This window comes from Haliotis asinina, chromosome 5 (assembly GCF_037392515.1).
Source record: "Haliotis asinina isolate JCU_RB_2024 chromosome 5, JCU_Hal_asi_v2, whole genome shotgun sequence".
NCBI lineage: Eukaryota > Metazoa > Mollusca > Gastropoda > Lepetellida > Haliotidae > Haliotis > Haliotis asinina.
The window spans coordinates 47,731,595-47,750,460 of record NC_090284.1 but is presented as its reverse complement, the minus strand read 5'-3'; the positions used below and the strand labels follow the sequence as shown (position 1 = coordinate 47,750,460).

The 18,866-nt window shown below is 43.3% G+C and overlaps 1 protein-coding gene across 1 annotated transcript; it reads right to left on the bottom strand.

The window, feature by feature from the left end:
- Nucleotides 1-47: 47 nt before the first annotated feature.
- LOC137283889 (cGMP-specific 3',5'-cyclic phosphodiesterase alpha-like) lies at nt 48-5,020 on the bottom strand. The gene is made up of 2 exons (XM_067815564.1): nt 4,087-5,020; nt 48-76 (listed from the first exon to the last, which is right to left on the bottom strand). Exons 1-2 carry the CDS (start codon nt 5,018-5,020, stop codon nt 48-50), a joined length of 963 nt encoding a protein of 320 aa, XP_067671665.1.
- Nucleotides 5,021-18,866: the final 13,846 nt, after the last annotated feature.

The following is an 18,866-nucleotide window of genomic DNA, read 5'->3' as shown; positions in this document are numbered from 1 at the left end:
TTAAATGGGCTCCTACTTCTCAGCTGCGCGTTAAGCGGGCGACTTCATCAGTCATCGGGGAGGATCGGGACACACACTGAAAAACAAAGGAGTTATAAAAAATTGTGTAAACAACTGACGGGCTAAGACTGTGGCCGGTGAGAATGGTGTGTGTGCGATATGCCCGTCTGTTAGCCCAGGTGGCCTGCACTCTCCCCAACTCCCCCGCCGGCCGGGGGAGGGGGGGGGGGGGGGGGGGGGGGGGGGGTTAGAAGGGAAGGGTAATGTTGGGGGAGTGTGTGAATTCATTCGGCGATTACATGTTTATTTTCTCTCTCGTTACATACTGTAAGAAATGCAACATTAAACTACAACCAAAAAGCTCCTAAGAAAATATTCTACATATTTATTCTATTATTAATTAGTGAAAACGATCACTGTGTCTCTTGACAACTTGATTGGTGAAACAGTAACTACTGTTTGAATACAGATAGGTTATTTCGACGGAGTCTATAAATGCCTACATGGAATAACACCTACAGTCTTACATACTCAACTATACAACCTGGTATGTCCCATCTGAACTTGCGCTTTTGCCTATAGTAAATACAGAATGAAGACATTCTCTGTTGATGAAATATCTATCCGTCATTCATTTTTTGTTTTCATTCGTTGTCCGAACTCTAATTTTGTACACCTATTGTGAAAATCAGTTTTATCTTTATTTTTTACACATTTTCTCATTGATAGAACATTTATACTGTGGTTGTCAATACAGTCGAGAGGTCCTCGACAGAGGTGTCAATCGTAACATACCTGTTCGTCTTTTGCATATTTTGAGATACCGAAAAATATATATCGAAATAGCAATATGGAAGAATCGGTAGTGCTCCATATCTACAGAGTTCATGAAAGGTTAAGCAATGCAGGAATCTGTCTTCCACGTTTCACACCAGTCTGGAAAGTGAAATTATTTTTAAGTTATTTGTACTACCGATAGTCCTCCTACTGCTCCACTCAAGGCCGAGTGAGAGAGTTTAGTCTAACGCCTCACTGAGCAATATTCCAGGCATATGGCGGCAGTCAGTGAATAATCGAGTTTGGACCAGACAATCCAGTGGTCAACAGCATGAGCATCCGTCTACGCAACTGGAATACGACGACATGTGTCAGCGAGTCTGACCTGATCCCGTCACACAGTCGCCTTTTTCGACAAGCAAAGGCTGGGTTACTGAAGATCAATATTCAAGACATATGGACAAATAGATAAAATATATACAGATGATACACAATATAATTATTAATCTTTGATCTCTGCAGTACACACACAAAAAAAACCAAACAAAACAAAACAACCCCCTAAAGAAAGTAATTAACATAAAATTAACTACCACAAGCTCAGTTTGGATAAGTGGGTTTAACGTTAGGCTGTCCCACTGTCCCATCACGTCTGGAGCAGTGAAACCATATAGCTGGAATATTGCTGAGTGCGGCGTAAAACTAAACTCACGCACTCACACAGTCCCAGGAATGTGATCGCCACATGTCTCCTTTGGTCTGTATGGGGCACTGACACATTAATGATCTGTCTCTGAATATTTATAATGTTGACAGTAACAAAAGATCCCACTTAAATTGAAAGGGAGAAAATATCCCCAGAGAAGTGGGATGTTCAAAACTCGAGGAAATCGACTTGCTGCTTTTAGGGCTTTAGCGCTCGACTCGGCTGGGAGAACGAGGGGCATTTGGGGAAATAATGAGGCTCAGGAACTATTATGCAAACTAGGGGCACTGGGAACATGTTCTGCCCTTGGACCCTCATTGTGTTTGCTCACAGGGTCATCTGTCACCAGTCTCAGGGATGTCGATAACCTTTGATCAAATCTGACAGAAGCAGACTGGTCTCAAGGCACGAATGATACGGCGCCACAGTGCACAACCACTGATCTCAAAAACAAACACCGTGTTTGAAATAACTGTAAGGGTCGGGGTCGGTTTTTCACCATGACTGGAATATCTTCATATCTATTTTTTTTTTAAAAAAAACCCCAACAAAACAACACGTCTAACTGATATCCTCTGTGCAAAACCAACCAGTAGTAAAAAAAATCAAACCGATGATTCTGATATTGTCAGATTTATTACAGTCACTTAATAACACTGAACATATTCCAGGGTCTTTAGTTTTGAATTGAACTGATAGTTCTGTTTCTAAACGGCGTCAGTCATATCTTGACCGCGGTATCAATCTGTGACTGTTAAAAGTATCATATTTGATGTTTGCTGGTCTCTGCATGGTGTACTGCAGGGATAGGTATTGGACAGGAGCTTGTCTATACGTGCAACACACATTTCCTGTATGAGGCGACTAACGGGATCGGGTGGTCAGGCTCACTGACTTGGCTGACACAAGTCATCGTGTCCCAGTTGCGTAGATCGATGTTCATGCTGTCGATCACTGTATTGCCTGTTCTAGACTCGGGTGTTTACAGACCGCCTTATACGTAGAATATTGCAGAGTGCGACGTAAAACTAAACTCACTCTCTCACTCTACTCTAACCCCCTCACACATTCCCAGTTGCCGCAATAACTGGTTGCAAAGAGGTCACTCTTGTATACAATTGTTGCAATGAATCTACAACAACGGAACAACACGATCTTCAGAATGATATCCTAGATACTGACGCAGTGTTGCATCTGTTGATCATGGCGAGATCAGCTTAAATTGGGGTTTTCTCTCAGAGTGTACTCACTCACTCACTCAATTCAGTTCAGGGTTATAAGTCACTTACTTGGGTCTCGCCAAGCTGCATGTACGGCGCCTCTCTTTATTAAACACCGACTGCATCATGCGCCTTTTCATAAGTAACGAGTAGTTTTCATAACAAACAGCCCTGTGACAAACTACCTTACACCTTATGCAAACTGTTGGGTCACTCGTAGCTAGGTAAATGGATGTATTAGAAATCATGTTATCATCACCTGCTGAAAAATAGTGAACTGTCTCATTAAAACAAAAACAACGACAAAATGTAACGACAACAACAGAACAGAAGTGTGAGAGAATAACTCGACTGGTACTGTGGCGCCATTTAGAAAGTGGTCAAACGTAACGTGCTATGTTTGGGATTATTGTCCAAAACAGTTTTCCACGGGAGATATTGCTTGTGTGAGATCAAACTATATCTCCAAGGAGATACAGTTTTGACTGTAGATTTTGTACAATGCTATGACATCGTGAACTTGATGATGTCACAATGGCATGACAACACTGCACTGCATGTCTAATGGTAGTACTGTGTTCAGAGATGTACACGTTTTATTGAAAACTACAGAGGTGTGACTTTGGATGATAAAAAGAATTTCATCCTCGTGTCTCCTGACATCAAACATATCATCACTCGTTAATAAATGTAAAAACTAGAACTTTAACAACCCGTGGTGATATGTTTGATGTCAATAGATACGAGGGTGAGATACTCTATTTACACTTTCTTAGTAAAGTACAGATGCTATTACTTTTGTAGATTGAGTCCCATCAAGGATTCGAACCCTGCCTGACTCTGAGGGTGTGGGTTCGAATCCCGGATGGGACCCAAGCAAACAAAAGTACAGTTATCTGTACTTCACCATTTACTAAGGTGTAATCACAAACAAAACTTACGTCACACGTGTAGTACTGATAGATGCAGTGCATGCAAATATCCAAGTGCATGGAGAGGTAACAGATGTAGATGTGCACGGAGAGGTAACAGATGTAGATGTGCACGGAGAGGTAACAGATGTAGATGTGCACGGAGAGGTAACAGATGTAGATGTGCACGGAGAGGTAACAGATGTAGATGTGCACGGAGAGGTAACAGATGTAGATGTGCACGGAGAGGTAACAGATGTAGATGTGCACGGAGAGGTAACAGATGTAGATGTGCACGGAGAGGTAACAGATGTAGATGTGCACGGAGAGGTAACAGATGTAGATGTGCACGGAGAGGTAACAAATGTAGATGTGCATGAAGAGGTTGCAGATGTAGATGTGCATGAAGAGGTTGCAGATGTAGATGTGCATGAAGAGGTTGCAGATGTAGATGTGCAAATGAAGAGGTTGCAGATGTAGATGTGCATGAAGAGGTTGCAGATGTAGATGTGCATGAAGAGGTTGCAGATGTAGATGTGCATGGAGAGGTTGCAGATGTAGATGTGCATGAAGAGGTTGCAGATGTAGATGTGCATGAAGAGGTTGCAGATGTAGATGTGCATGGAGAGGTAACAGATGTAGATGTGCACGGAGAGGTAACAGATGTAGATGTGCATGAAGAGGTTGCAGATGTAGATGTGCATGAAGAGGTTGCAGATGTAGATGTGCATGAAGAGGTTGCAGATGTAGATGTGCATGAAGAGGTTGCAGATGTAGTTGTGCATGAAGAGGTTGCAGATGTAGTTGTGCATGGAGAGGTAACAGATGTAGATGTGCACGGAGAGGTAACAGATGTAGATGTGCATGAAGAGGTTGCAGATGTAGATGTGCATGAAGAGGTTGCAGATGTAGTTGTGCATGAAGAGGTTGCAGATGTAGATGTGCATGAAGAGGTTGCAGATGTAGATGTGCATGAAGAGGTTGCAGATGTAGATGTGCATGAAGAGGTTGCAGATGTAGATGTGCATGAAGAGGTTGCAGATGTAGTTGTGCATGAAGAGGTTGCAGATGTAGATGTGCATGGAGAGGTAACAGGTGTAGATGTGCATGGAGAGGTAACAGATGTAGATGTGCATGAAGAGGTTGCAGATGTAGATGTGCATGGAGAGGTAACAAATGTAGATGTGCATGAAGAGGTTGCAGATGTAGATGTGCATGGAGAGGTAACAAATGTAGATGTGCATGAAGAGGTTGCAGATGTAGATGTGCATGAAGAGGTTGCAGATGTAGTTGTGCATGCAGAGGTAACATATGTAGATGTGCATGAAGAGGTTGCAGATGTAGATGTGCATGAAGAGGTTGCAGATGTAGATGTGCATGAAGAGGTTGCAGATGTAGTTGTGCATGCAGAGGTAACATATGTAGATGTGCATGGAGAGGGAACAGATGTATATGTGCATGCAGAGGGAACAGATGTAGATGCAGGGCGGGGTTAATAGTAGTAGTAGAAGTAGTAGTAGTTGTTGTTGTAGACGTAGTAGTAGCAGTAGTAGTAGTAGCAGAAGTAGTAGTAGCAGTAGTAGTAGTGGTAGTAGTAATAGTAGTAGCAGGAGCAGCAGCAGTAGAAGAGGCAGTAGCAGCAGTAGCAGTAGCAGTCATAGTAGCAGTAGTGGTTGTAGAAGCGGTAGTGGCAGAAGTGGTAGTAGGAGTAGCAGCAGCAGCAGTATCAGGAGCAGTAGCAGTAGCAGTAGCGACAGTAGTAGAAGTAGCAGGAGAAGCAGTAGGAGGAGGGCGGAGCAGCAGCAGTAGTAGTAGTAGCAGCAGCAGTAGTAGTAGTAGCGAGATGCGGAGCAGCAGCAGTAGTAGTAGTAGTAGCAGCAGCAGTAGTATCGGTCATAGTAGTAGTAGTAGTAGTAGCAGCAGCAGTAGCAGTAGTAGTAGTAGCAGCAGCAGTAGTAGCAGTCATAGCAGTAGTAGTAGCAGCAGCGGCAGTAGCAGTAGTAGTAGCAGCAGCAGCAGTAGTAGCAGTCACAGCAGTAGTAGTAGCAGCAGCGGCAGTAGTAGTAGTAGCAGCAGCAGCAGTAGTAGCAGTCATAGCAGTAGTAGTAGCAGCAGCGGCAGTAGTAGTAGCAGCAGCAGCAGCAGCAGCAGCAGCAGCAGCAGCAGCAGTAGTAGTGGTAGTAGTAGTAGTAGTAGTAGTAGTAGTAGTAGTAGTAGTAGTAGTAGTAGTAGTAGTAGTAGTAGTAGTAGTAGTAGTAGTAGTAGTAGTAGTAGTAGTAGCAGCAGCAGCAGTAGCAGTAGTGGTAGTAGCAGGAGAAGTAGTAGTAGAAGTAGTGGTAGGAGGAGGGGAGGAGCAGCAGTATGAGTAGCGGGTAGCAGGTGAAGGCATAGGCGTGGGGGGAAAGGATGGGGTGAATGTTGCAGTGTGACCCCCTTGTAGTGGTTGTCACCGTAGTAGAAGACACTGTAGTACCTGTCGCCTAGGTAACCTGATACCAGTCTGTAGTTTGATATCATAAGTAGCGTTCGGGCGCGTGTAAGGGGCAACGGCGAATAGGGTTGGGGTGGGGCAGAGCGGTGAAGGAGGTCGAGGGAGGTGCCATAATGCTGTGAGGGAGTAGTCGCGTGTGTGTTAGTGCGTTTGAGGGTGGGGGGTGGGGGTGCAGAGGCTGTGATGTGAGGGTTAGGGGTCCGTCTTAATGCTGTGACAGAGCGTCATAGTTCAGATGCAGGATGAAGATCCAGGAGATGATAGTAGACAGGACAGACAAAGAGAGAAGACAGGCTTGGTGACGACAAGACATGACCACTGATAAATGCAACTGAAAATGCCCTGAAAATGAAGTAAGGTCGCGATTCAGCCACCTGGTCCCATCCTATTGTAAAGGTCCCCTTTGTGCGCTATGCATCTGCTAAGTGCTATTCTAGGAGTGAGTTACTGATTTTAAGACAAAGCGTTGCACACAGTATGAGGGGCCTATCACAGAGTCATTGTTCCTCTTATCCAGATGTTACAACCAAGTCTATTTCTGGGCGGAGAGCCCCTCAGCAGATCAAATTGGCCAATCTCTTTCAGAAATCGCAAACCTGGTCAGGCCTTTATTGAAAGCTAACGCGAGCTGTGGTGCATATATTGATTCGCATAGTGCCAGCTGTTAGTTTGGCTGAATTAACGATTTCAAAGGCCCGATATAAAGTGCCACCCTGATGCGAAAATCGAAACGCACGGACGTCGGAGAAGTTACTGGGGGACCTGAGGTCAGGAGGGATAATGATATGCGCGCGCAGCGACACAGGTGGTGCAAATGTTGTTAAAGACATCAGCGTTCAGGTCTTGTAGTTATTCATTCCTGACAAGTAATGACAGCCCCGTGGAGACCCATTCATAAGTATCACACAGATGCAATGACATATAATTCTGCAGATATTTAAACATGGTATTTAATACGTGGGTGCTGCTTTTCAGGGTCGTGAAAATATGAAGTCTTCAAATGATTATTTTGACGACTGTGAGGTTAATTTGTTAAACTTCATGGAGGTATTTACACGTATGGTTTTAAGTTTTTTACTGTCATCAATAAAAATTATAAAGTTTCCCCGTGAATCGAACGATATTTTAACGATCCTAGGAGATTGAAGTATGCAACTATTGTCCAGTTCATAAACACATTACAAGGCAGAAATCATGTGGGTGCCTGAATTAATAACGCATCGTTATCACTACATAATATTTGGAATTGACATTCCATAGTTTTGAAATTGAATCCCTGGAAAGTAAAATGCTGACAATCATATTGGTCGGCTATTTTTGTGGTCCCATTCATAAGATACATTACGTTTACGATGGTATTGATGTTGTCAGGATATAGAGCAGATGTCTACCTGGTCTTCGGAAGTAACTCAGGTTGCAAGGTAGGGTGGCAGAACTGCACCTTCGTGTTGTAGTTGTATTTTCGAAGATGTGATGAATATTTGGTTTAGTTGTTGTTTAACTCCAAGCTGAGCAATATCCAGGCGTATATGGACCAGACAATAATGTGATCAACATCGTGAGCATGGATCTACGCAACTGCGATACGATGACATGTGTCTACCAAGTCAGCAAGTCCGGTAACCCGTTAGGCGCATCTACGGATGGGTTGCTGAAGTCCAATTCGAACCGAACCCGGTTGTGATGTCTGAAGACTCTCGGCACTTTGGTGAAGCCTACAAGCACGGGTACATTGCTGAATAACCAAGAAACACAACAATTACAATATCCCAACTCAAGGTCAGTGAATTCTGGCCTGCTTAAGGGACACAACTCTACGCAGACCAATTTACCCGTGAAGCTTCAACTTGGGATATATACATATTTGATGTATTGATATGCACCCGAACGCAATCTGCGACATCTGCGACTGACGGTGAGGCACATTCCGATCAGCAGAATATCGTAGAATGGAATTATGATAACATAACTACTAATTTGAGACTGCTTGCGAAAAGACTACTCTCACGACAAATATTCTAAACCGCCATAACATGTTAGTTTACGCGTTGACATAAGAACGCACTTAAATCGATGGCAGCGAAAAGAGGCATGTCATTGATTAGGCTGAAAGGAACCTTTCGCTAAGAATCCCATGACATCTCTCAGCATTAAGACCGACTAATTAAGTGTTTGACGACCAGAAGAATAACAAATTATACACATAGAATTTTTAATCATCATGAATACGTTATTGCTGGTTAGATATTGTCAAGTTGTACGATTTCCCCCTCGCGCCTCACCACCACCACACCACGATAGAAGCGTTGTTCAAGAAACATAGTGCAAAAATTGTACGAATCAATAGTAGTTACAGGCCTACGACATCAAAGTAAGCAAACATCTTTTGTCAGCAGTTGCAGACGCTGGCATTTAAAAGCCCCATTCTGTTCCGTGACATTAGACGCAATAAATGAAAAATAATCGACTAAATAATGATTGTCCTGGTATCAGGCGCTCGCCTGCCACCTGTCTCTTGCACGTGCACATCTGTGTTCATTATCTTGCGCTCGGCTCGATCAATGCGCCGCCGCGCGACCCGTCAGATGTTAGATCACTCCGCAACAATCAATACGCATCACACACTCAATGATTCCTCGTCGCTGTACACCAAAAAACCTAGTCCGTTATGAACGAGCTCGTAATAGGGTTGCCGAAAATAATACATATAGTTTGCGACAGTTATTGAATCTTCTTTGAATTCTTAATTCAAAGATGGACTGCTTAGCGGAATTTGAATTAATATTACTCTTTTGTCGGAGTATTGGTTTATGCTACATAAGTCCAACTTTTGTACAAATTTTTGAAACCGTATTATGCTGTTTATAAAGCGGAAGAGAACGAGGGACTGGATCCGATCAGTTACCTATACAACGTACGCTTCGTCAAAAACTTATTGAACAAAACAAAACGCAGTGTGAAAAATGGTATTCCTGATCTGGCGACACATTGTTGCTAAGCAACTGTCGGGAAAACTATTCTATTACGCCACTGCGCTTATTTTCTACATTTAAAAACCCCATCGTCATAAATTTAGCAAAATATCGTTGTATTTTGTATTCTTTCATTTTTCTTACACGCATTCTTTCGTGCGTCAACCGAAATGGGGAGGGGTCGTCTGGTCAGAGTGGCGTTTTATTATAGTTTGATAGTTTTCAGCTATAGGTTGGTTGTTTAAAAACATCACTTAAGTGACCTTGGATCCGTTTCCCCCAAAATAAACATATTTTAAAAGTTTACAGTCTGTGATAAAGACTTGGAGTGAAAACAGTTCGATCATTATTTAGACTTCGGTATATTATCACTACAAGCAGCATTACTTCTAGGAGTAGTAAGTTCCTACTATTACTAGTTTCAGTGTGAATAGTAGCAGCAACAGCAGCAGCAGCAGCAGTAGCAGCAGCAGTAGAAGGTGGTGGTGGTGGTAGCATGTCAGCTATCTTATCGCATCAGTTGGATGGCTGAAATGCACTGTGGTCAGTGGTCAATTATCAAAATCGAACGCAGACATGAGGTTCTCAGTTGTCAAGAATGGTGATTCTAATAATTACGTCATGAAACTATATTCACTCGCCATCCTATCTCAACATTTCCGAAATTATAATAAATTTTCAATATTCTGTTGCTCACGTCTACATAACGATAACAATAAATCCTCATACGTGCTTACGACGCCCTCATTAACCTTGGGCTCACTGTATATCATATTGCATCGGCATGTCGGGGAAGCAGCACCTTGTAAACCTATTTGGCCATTTTGTAGTGAGTATACTTGTACAAGAGGACAGTCAATCTGCGCTGAGGTGTGAAAAAACCTTGTATATGCATCACGGCGCCAGGTCGAGTGTTGTGTTCAAATATTGCCCAGCTGGGGATAAATGTGGTATGCCTCGCGGCGTCCTAATGTCTGGAGACGAATCTCTCTCAAACACTGGTGTCGTCATTTATCTACCTTCGTTTCTCTTTGTGTGATAAGCTGTTTAAAGATCAAACCTTGCCCGCTCGTCAAACCGAGTAATCTTGTCGCCTGTCGTGTGAAGCGCTTACCGAGAGGCGTCAACAGCCTGCACCCCTTGCAAGGGCGAGTTTATTTCGGTGACGTATCTCACGGACCTGCAAGTTGACACTCAAACGCCGAGCCCAAACATGTGGCTTGTTTGTTTCTCATCATTCCTTATAGCAGTTGCGTAGAATAATGAAAACTTGTCACAAATCCGTGGAGTATAGACTAAATATTCACTGATACCGCCTTTATCTACTTTCACACTTAGATAAAGAAACCTTAACTCGCTTAGCTTTCTTAGAACAACTTGCAGAGTATCTAAAGGATGTGGGATCTGTTTACTGTGGAAAGAAAAATCATTGTGAAGTAATTTTAATACACGCGTCAACATTAAAATCTTCAACTCACTCCAACTTCGGTCATTCGACTACCATTATGCTTCAAAGTAATATTACTCTCTCGCTTCACGGACAAGTTCCCCTTCGACTACCACCACGACCACAACCATTACCGCTCTTCTACTGCCATTACTGATATCTAAAACACTACCGATTCTACCAACACTACAACTACTGTCATCATTGATATCTAAAACACTACCGATTCTACCAACACTACAACTACTGTCATCATTGATATCTAAAACACTACCGATTCTACCAACACTACAACTACTGTCATCATTGATATCTAAAACACTACCATTTCTGCCAACACTACAACTACTGTCATCATTGATATCGAAAACACTACCGATTCTACCAACACTACAACTACTGTCATCATTGATATCTAAAACACTACCATTTCTGCCAACACTACAACTACTGTCATCATTGATATCTAAAACACTACCAATTCTGCCAACACTACAACTACTGTCATCATTGATATCTAAAACACTACCATTTCTGCCAACACTACAACTACTGTCGTCAGTGATATCTAAAACACTACCAATTCTACCAACACTACAACTACTGTCATCAGTGATAGCTAAAACACTACCAATTCTACCAACACTACAACTACTGCCATCACTGATATCTATAACACTGTCCCTGATATCAGCACTGATATCTATAGTACCACCTCTACCTTAACCCCTACTACCATCACAGATATTTAGAACACTACCCCTGCTAAATACCCCTACTACCAGGTCTTATATCTAAAACACTACCCCTGCTATCATCACTGATATCTATAGCACCAGCCCTAGTACCAACACTGATATTTAAACACTACCCCTGTTAGCATTACTGATATTTAAACACTACTCCTGCTAGCGTTACTGATATCTCTAAAGCTACCCCTACAACAGACGCTACCACCACTAAGGCAGATAAAACCTCCACTAGTACCTGTACCACTGCCCCTACAACCAATGTTACCTCCACTGCGATTATTAATCACAATGACCACAAATGGTTATGGTGCGGGTTCTCGTTTTTGCTCCCTGTCCAAAAAATAACCGAATGATTCTTTTACGCAATCAGAAATACTCCCAGCCTGTAACACATGTTTAACAACCGACACAGTTGAGCCCTAACCCCAAAGTAATGAGATGCCGCGGACATGTTCTAATGTTCGTCTCCACGTTTTGAACAAGTGGAAAGGTGAAATACTGACGCCTACAAATGTCTTTTCTATCTTCAAGAGTTGGTCTCAAATCACCAACTTTCCCTATCAGAACGCTATTGTAATTCTGATTGCGCCAAGGCAGCCCGTGGGTACTCAGAACAAAACACGCCTGTAAGCCACCTGTGCGCCTATGGTTCTAATCAATTGACTGCAAGCTGTAACTCTGTCATCCGATGCCGGCAGCACATCGATACAACGTCAAAGGAACTGTTTCAGTAGCCATGCTCTGCGACACAGAACACTGCACAAGACAGAACGTCACACATCACAAATCAGAACGCACAAACGCACGAACAAAGTTTAAAAAGCCAAGATTAGTATTTACAGGAACGCAAGAATCGAATGGATCGCACGTGGATCATATGATTTACATACGCCCGCCCATAATAAAGTAGACGTGAACAAACGGCGTATTTTAATATTTCAAATTCCATTAAATATATTTGATAGGAACAGAATACAGTGAGAAGTTTCCTAATTCATTTTGGGCGCAGAAAAGGTTGCTACTCGTTATACAGAGCCTATGTGAGGAGAGCGCAGATCATAGAACATGCCTTCAGAAGAGTGCAGAACACAGAACATGCGTCAGAAGAGTGCAGAACATAGTATTTGCCGTATAGTATATGCCGAACATAGGCCGGGCGTCAGAAAGACAAAAAAACACAGGATGTGCATCAGGAGGGTACAGAACACACAGCCTGCGTCAGGAGGGCACAGAACATAGAATCTGCGTCAGAAGGGCGAGAACACACACCGAGCGTAAGAAGGACATAGGACATAGAACCAGCATCAGAAGGACACAGATCATAGAACCTGCGTCAGAAGGACACAGATCATAGAACCTGCGTCAGAAGGACACAGAACATAGAACATGCGTCAGAAGGACACAGATCAAAGAACCTGCGTCAGAAGGGCACGGAACATAAAACGTGCGCCAGGAGGGCATAGAACATACAGTGCAGAACACAAACCTTGCGTCAGAAGGGCGAAGAACGCAGACCCTACGTCAGAAATGGGCAGAACGTTTTTTGAGTCAGACGAGTGCAGAACATGGTACATGCGTCAGGACTCATAACAATACATGTCCTTCCGTCAGAAGAGCGCAGAACACAGACCCCGCGTCAGAAGAGTGCAGAACACTCCTGGGTCTCATTCACGACTGAATGTAATTATTACATATGATATACTTGGGGTATCTCTGGGCATAAATGTGGATTTGATGGCTTGCTACGTTTCTCGCCGTACCTCGACGTCGTGAGACGTGCTCGAATAGTCAACCACGAATCGTAACCTATCGTAAACCTATGTCAAGTATGAGAGTCTCTTTATCGTTAAGATAGCTTCGTGCAACGGGTTCTGATCTCGTCGTATCTGCGATTAGGGTAGTCCAGTGGGTACAGCGTTCGCTTGTCTAGCCAAATGCCCGGGTTCGAATCCCCACATGGGCGCATTGTGTGAAACCCATTTTTGGTTTCCCCCGCCGTGTTTTTACTGGAATATTGCTTAAACGGCGTAAAACACGACTCACACACTTACTCATATCTATACTGTAACAAGAATACTGCTGACCTCAACGTAAAATAGAACCCACTCCATCACTCACACATTTAATCATCAAGTAACACTCGCTGGTGATGTTGTTAATGAAAACACAACCCGTGCACAGAAGGCCGCTGATGCTGGGGTCAGCTACTATGATAGTATGACTGACAGAGCACTCACAGAGCGTGAGGAGATAAGGGTACCCTGAGGTCAGTTTCGGGATCCTAGTTATCACACGCACTGACTGGCCGTGTCAGAATGCAGATCACGCGAGTTGGAATACAGAAAGAGATGCTACCACCCCTGAAACCGTATCTCAAAACGAATCTTTATTTATCACATGACACAACTGACATTGGCAATCACTGGATTGTCTGGGCCAGCTTCTATTATTTACAGACCACCTCCAAATACCTTGTAGGGCAGTGTAACTACCCTTGTTATCTTCATATCTGTGGTGGCCTTGTGGTTACAGCATCTGATGAAGGCCCGGGTTCGATTCCCTACATCTGTGCAATGTGAAGCCCATTTCTCGTTTTGGATGGCTCTATGGTGTCCCTCCATAATTTGATTTCTGAAGCCGAAGGCGGTAGGAAGGTCGTCCTCAAATCGTAGCTTCAAATAATATTCAGAATATAATTATCTCGGTATGTGTCGTGAACAGGATGTGGTGTTAAATTTCCACACCCCACACTATTTTTTTATAAACAATACAAATTATAGAAACTTCTATATTTTTTGTAGACTGATGGACAGAAGTATCATGTTGGCAAACGAGGGATAATTTGTGTAAATCTGTTGTGTTCACGAATGATACGCAGTGTCATATATTGAGAGGGTTCCGTCCTCTCATTCATTGTAAGGGCAGTACTCTGCTGGGTACCCGGCAGATTGAGGTTGTTATTCAAGCGAAACCTTCGTTGAAGTTTGTGACTTGCGTTTCACTAGGGGTAGCCTATTGGTTAAAACGTTCGCTCGTCACGCCGATTCGGTTCCCCACATCCCCACATGGGTACAACGTGTGAGGCCCATTTTCTGGTGTCCCCCGCCGTGATATCGCTGGAATATTGCCAAAAGCGGAGTAAAATCAAACTCACTCACTCACTCACTCTTCTTCTTCTTCTTCTTCTTCTTCTTCATCATCATCGCCGCCGTCATCGTCGTCAACGTCGTACTCGTCGTCTTTTCATTACGTTATTATCATTGCCACAACATCGTCGACATTAATATGTTCTTTCTTTCATCCTAACCATCGTCGCTTGTAACAACTGGTTATATATCTGTCCTGACATACGGACTAACAAGAGCGAGATAGCGTGTCACGGCACATTCACAAGCAGTACACATGTGTTTCCCATAGCAATGTGTTTACTGCGCGCACGCTAGTGCAATACAGCTGCTAGACCCAGCTGAGCGCTGGATAGACGCCAAACAGCAACAAAATGTCGATAATCATGCTTCACAAGATGTGACAATAGCACAACGCACAACGTACATCACAACAACAGGTCTTGCAGTGATAATGACACGGACACAGCTAAGTGCGTGTATCTTCGTCATATTTTAAAATACACATATGACACTTTCAGACAACCTGCTTATCTCGCATTGCCAACGCTATCATGCTTCTGTCTATCTTGGGCTTAGTGGCACTTGTTCTGATCAGGTACTAATGCCGAGTTGCTGAAGAGATGTAACTCGTTACAATGACGAGCGCATGACGTGTGCCAGATGTTAGCCATCGGCTCGGGGTTGGCGAAGTGTGTCGCATAGTTGACTTGGCATACAACTATTATTCTGATGTGTACTAACCTTTTCTCATTCATCACACGCAAATACACACCTGCAGAGTCACGAAGCCTATGTATGGCTATTAAGTGTGCGTGAGCACGTTCGATTTTCTGTGTAGACTAGGCGACTTGCTGAAGCAGAGTTTGGTGACAATCAGTCACTTAACCACTCACCCGTCTTCGTAGTGTAGTGGATAGCGTGTTTGCCCGGAGAGGGGAAGGGTGGTGGTTCGATACAGGGTAGTATCCCCCTTAAAAATGGTACCCTTGTTATAAAATAAAATGTATGCATAGAACTGAACCATAGAATAAAACAGGCGTGATGCGAGGCCTAGTCTAACAGCTCGTCTCTGAAGTGAAGATATTTTACCAAAAGTAGAAGTTTTTTTAATTCAAATTAAATGCAATAGGAAAGAGCTCACAGAGATTCTAATCTAGACTTGCCACACATTGTAGACTTGCATGGACTGCATTGGGTATCTTTGTTTCAGGGTCTGTATGTCCTGCTTGGTGTGAAGTGTTGTTTGTGCACAAGAACAGTGTTGGTGATGTAGTGTTGCTCCGTCGGATGTAGTTTGCATAATTTGTTGAATTTTTGTGCTATGATGTTTTAGAGTAGCATTATTATGTAGTTTCTTTCTTGAGTGTTTTGTTCCCAAATGCAGTGTCGACCGTATGCTGTGTTGTTTGAGTAGCGGTGTTTGTTTGCAGTGTTGTTTGTTTGGCGGTGTTTGTTTGCAGTGTTGTTTGTTTGGCGGTGTTTGCTTGCAATGGTGTTTTTTTCAGAGGTGGTTGTTTACAGTTTTGTTTGAGTAGCGCTGTTTGTTTGCAGTGTTGTCTATGTGCAGTATTGTTGTGCGCAATTTATAGCGTTGTGTAATATATAGCAAGAAGGCAAAGTCATGAATATCCCCCGCAATGGCAAAAAAACTATTCATGTATATGTCTACAAGTTGTGGTTATGATATGTTTCGGTGTGTGGACAGAAAAGTGGAAGGAGAGTGTTGAAAGGTTTTAACAGTTGTGCTCCAGAAGGGAGCTCCACCACCAATTTCAGTCTAAGTCAAACATGTAGTCACGCCAAACGCCAAAATATATTATTCAGAATTCCAAAACTACCAAAAGGCACCAGTACACCACTAGGCCTATCTATGTGCCAAGTTTAATGAAAAAATAAACAATGGTTTTAGAGTTCTGCTCTGAAAGAGATCATTACCACCGATTTCAGGCAACCTTGTTGCCATGGAAACGCTAAACATATTTTATACAGAAATCCAAAAGGCACCCGTACAGCGCTACTTGGGCCAAGTTTGGTGAGAAATAGTGAACGGTTTTAGAGTTCTGCCCCGGAATGGAACAGATCACCACCTTGTTGCCATGGAAACGAAAATATTTCATTCAGAAAATACATAACTACAAAAAGGCACCAGTACACCACTAGACCTATCTATGTGTCAGGTTTGGTGAGAAAATGAAGGACGGTTTTGGGGTTCTCCGGAGAAGATCAGCATAGCCACCGATTGTAGTATTAGTCAACCTTGTTGCCATGAAAACGCGAAAAATGTATTCAGAATTCCAGAATACCATAGGCCTATCTATGCGACAGGTTTGGTAATCAAATAAAAAACGGTTTTAGAGTTCTGCTCCCGAAAGGAGCACTACCACCAATTTCAGTCTAAGTCAAACATGTTACCACGAAAACGCCAAAATATTATGTGCAGAACACCCAGAGTACGAAAAGGCACCAGTACACCACTAGACCTATCTGTGTGTCAAGTTTGGTGCAAAAATGAACAACGGTTTGGGGGTTCTCCTCCGGAGATCAGCATTGCCACCCGATTGTAGTTTTTGTCAACCTTGTTGTCATGAATACGCGAAAAATGTATTCAGAATTCCAGAACTACCAAACGGCACCAGTACACCACTAGGCCTATCTATATGCCAAGTTTGGTAATGAAATAAAAACGCGTCGGGTTTTGAGTTCTTCTCTGGAAAAAAAAACATTACCGCCGATTTCTGTCTGAGCCAAACGTGATGCCATTTAAACGCCAAACATAATTTATTCAGACATCCAACACTCCCAAATTTCGCTAGTACACCACTACTGGCGCCAAGTTTGGTGAAGAAATAGTGAACGGTTTTAGAGTTCTGCGACGGAAAGGTGCACCACCACCAATTTCAGTCTAAGCCAACATTGTTGCCATGGAAGCGACAACAATATTCTATTCAGGTTTCCAAAACTACCGAAAGGCACCAGTACACCACCTGACCTATCTATGCATCAAGTTTGATGAAGAAATATTGTTCGGTTTTCGGAGTAGCTCCGGAAAAGACGGACCCACGGACGGAGTGCATTTTAATAGCCCGTAGCGTTGGATAAGTAACAATGTCGGAGATTCAATGTGGCATAGCGTTGCTTCTAGATATATATTGTAAGTGTCTGTATGATACTGTATGTATATTACTTGTGTTTAGCATAGGCCACGTGCGTAGTGTTGCTGGCGTGATGTTTCGGTTTGGTTGTGCGTGTGAGATGTTGCTTGCGTGTTGGTTTCGTTATGTGTGTGTGAGAGTGAGAGAGAGAGCGCGTGGAAGAGAGAGGGTGTGTGTGTGTTGGTGGGGTAGGGGTAGGGGTGGGGGTGTTGGTGGGGGTTGTTATGTTTTTGCTGGGGTGTTGGTTTTGGTTGCGTGTGTCTAATCTCGCCAATGTAAAAACAGTTGAAAAAATTGTATACGAGGCATTGCTTATGTGTGTAGAGCTGATCGTGTGTGCAGGTTTACACGTGTGTAGAGCTGATCGTGTGTGCAGGTTTACACGTGTGTAGAGCTGATCGTGTGTGCAGGTTTACATGTGTGTAGAGCTGATCGTGCGTGCAGGTTTACATGTGTGTAGAGCTGATCGTGCGCGCAGGTTTACATGTGTGTAGAGCTGATCGTGTGTGCAGGTTTACATGTGTGTAGAACTGATCGTGTGTGCAGGTTTACATGTGTGTAGAACTGATCGTGTGTGCAGGTTTACACGTGTGTAGAACTGATCGTGTGTGCAGGTTTACATGTGTGTAAAGCTGATCGTGTGTGCAGGTTTACATGCGTGTAGAACTGATCGTGTGTGCAGGTTTACATGTGTGTAGAACTGATCGTGTGTGCAGGTTTACATGTGTGTAGAGCTGATCGTGTGTGCAGGTTTACATGTGTGTAGAACTGATCGTGTGTGCAGGTTTACATGTGTGTAGAACTGATCGCGTGTGCAGGTTTACATGTGTGTAGAGCTGATCGTGTGTGCAGGTTTACATGTGTGTAGAGCTGATCGTGTGTGCAGGTTTACATGTGTGTAGAGCTGATCGTGTGTGCAGGTTTACATGTGTGTAGAACTGATCGTGTGTGCAGGTTTACATGTGTGTAGAACTGATCGTGTGTGCAGGTTTACATGTGTGTAGAGCTGATCGTGTGTGCAGGTTTACATGTGTGTAGAGCTGATCGTGTGTGCAGGTTTACATGTGTGTAGAACTGATCGTGTGTGCAGGTTTACATGTGTGTAGAACTGATCGTGTGTGCAGGTTTACATGTGTGTAGAACTGATCGTGTGTGCAGGTTTACATGTGTGTAGAGCTGATCGTGTGTGCAGGTTTACATGTGTGTAGAGCTGATCGTGTGTGCAGGTTTACATGTGTGTAGAACTGATCGTGTGTGCAGGTTTACATGTGTGTAGAGCTGATCGTGTGTGCAGGTTTACATGTGTGTAG

Bases quoted from the DNA above. Each gene is read 5' to 3' on its own strand.
- LOC137283889 (XM_067815564.1), bottom strand. From the start codon at position 5,020: ATGCACAACTACATCTGCAACCTCTTCATGCACATCTACATCTGCAAC. The intron at 77-4,086 runs GCAACCTCTTCA...TTTGTTTTTCAG, and splicing joins CTTCATGCACATCTACATCT to TGTGTGTCCCGATCCTCCCC.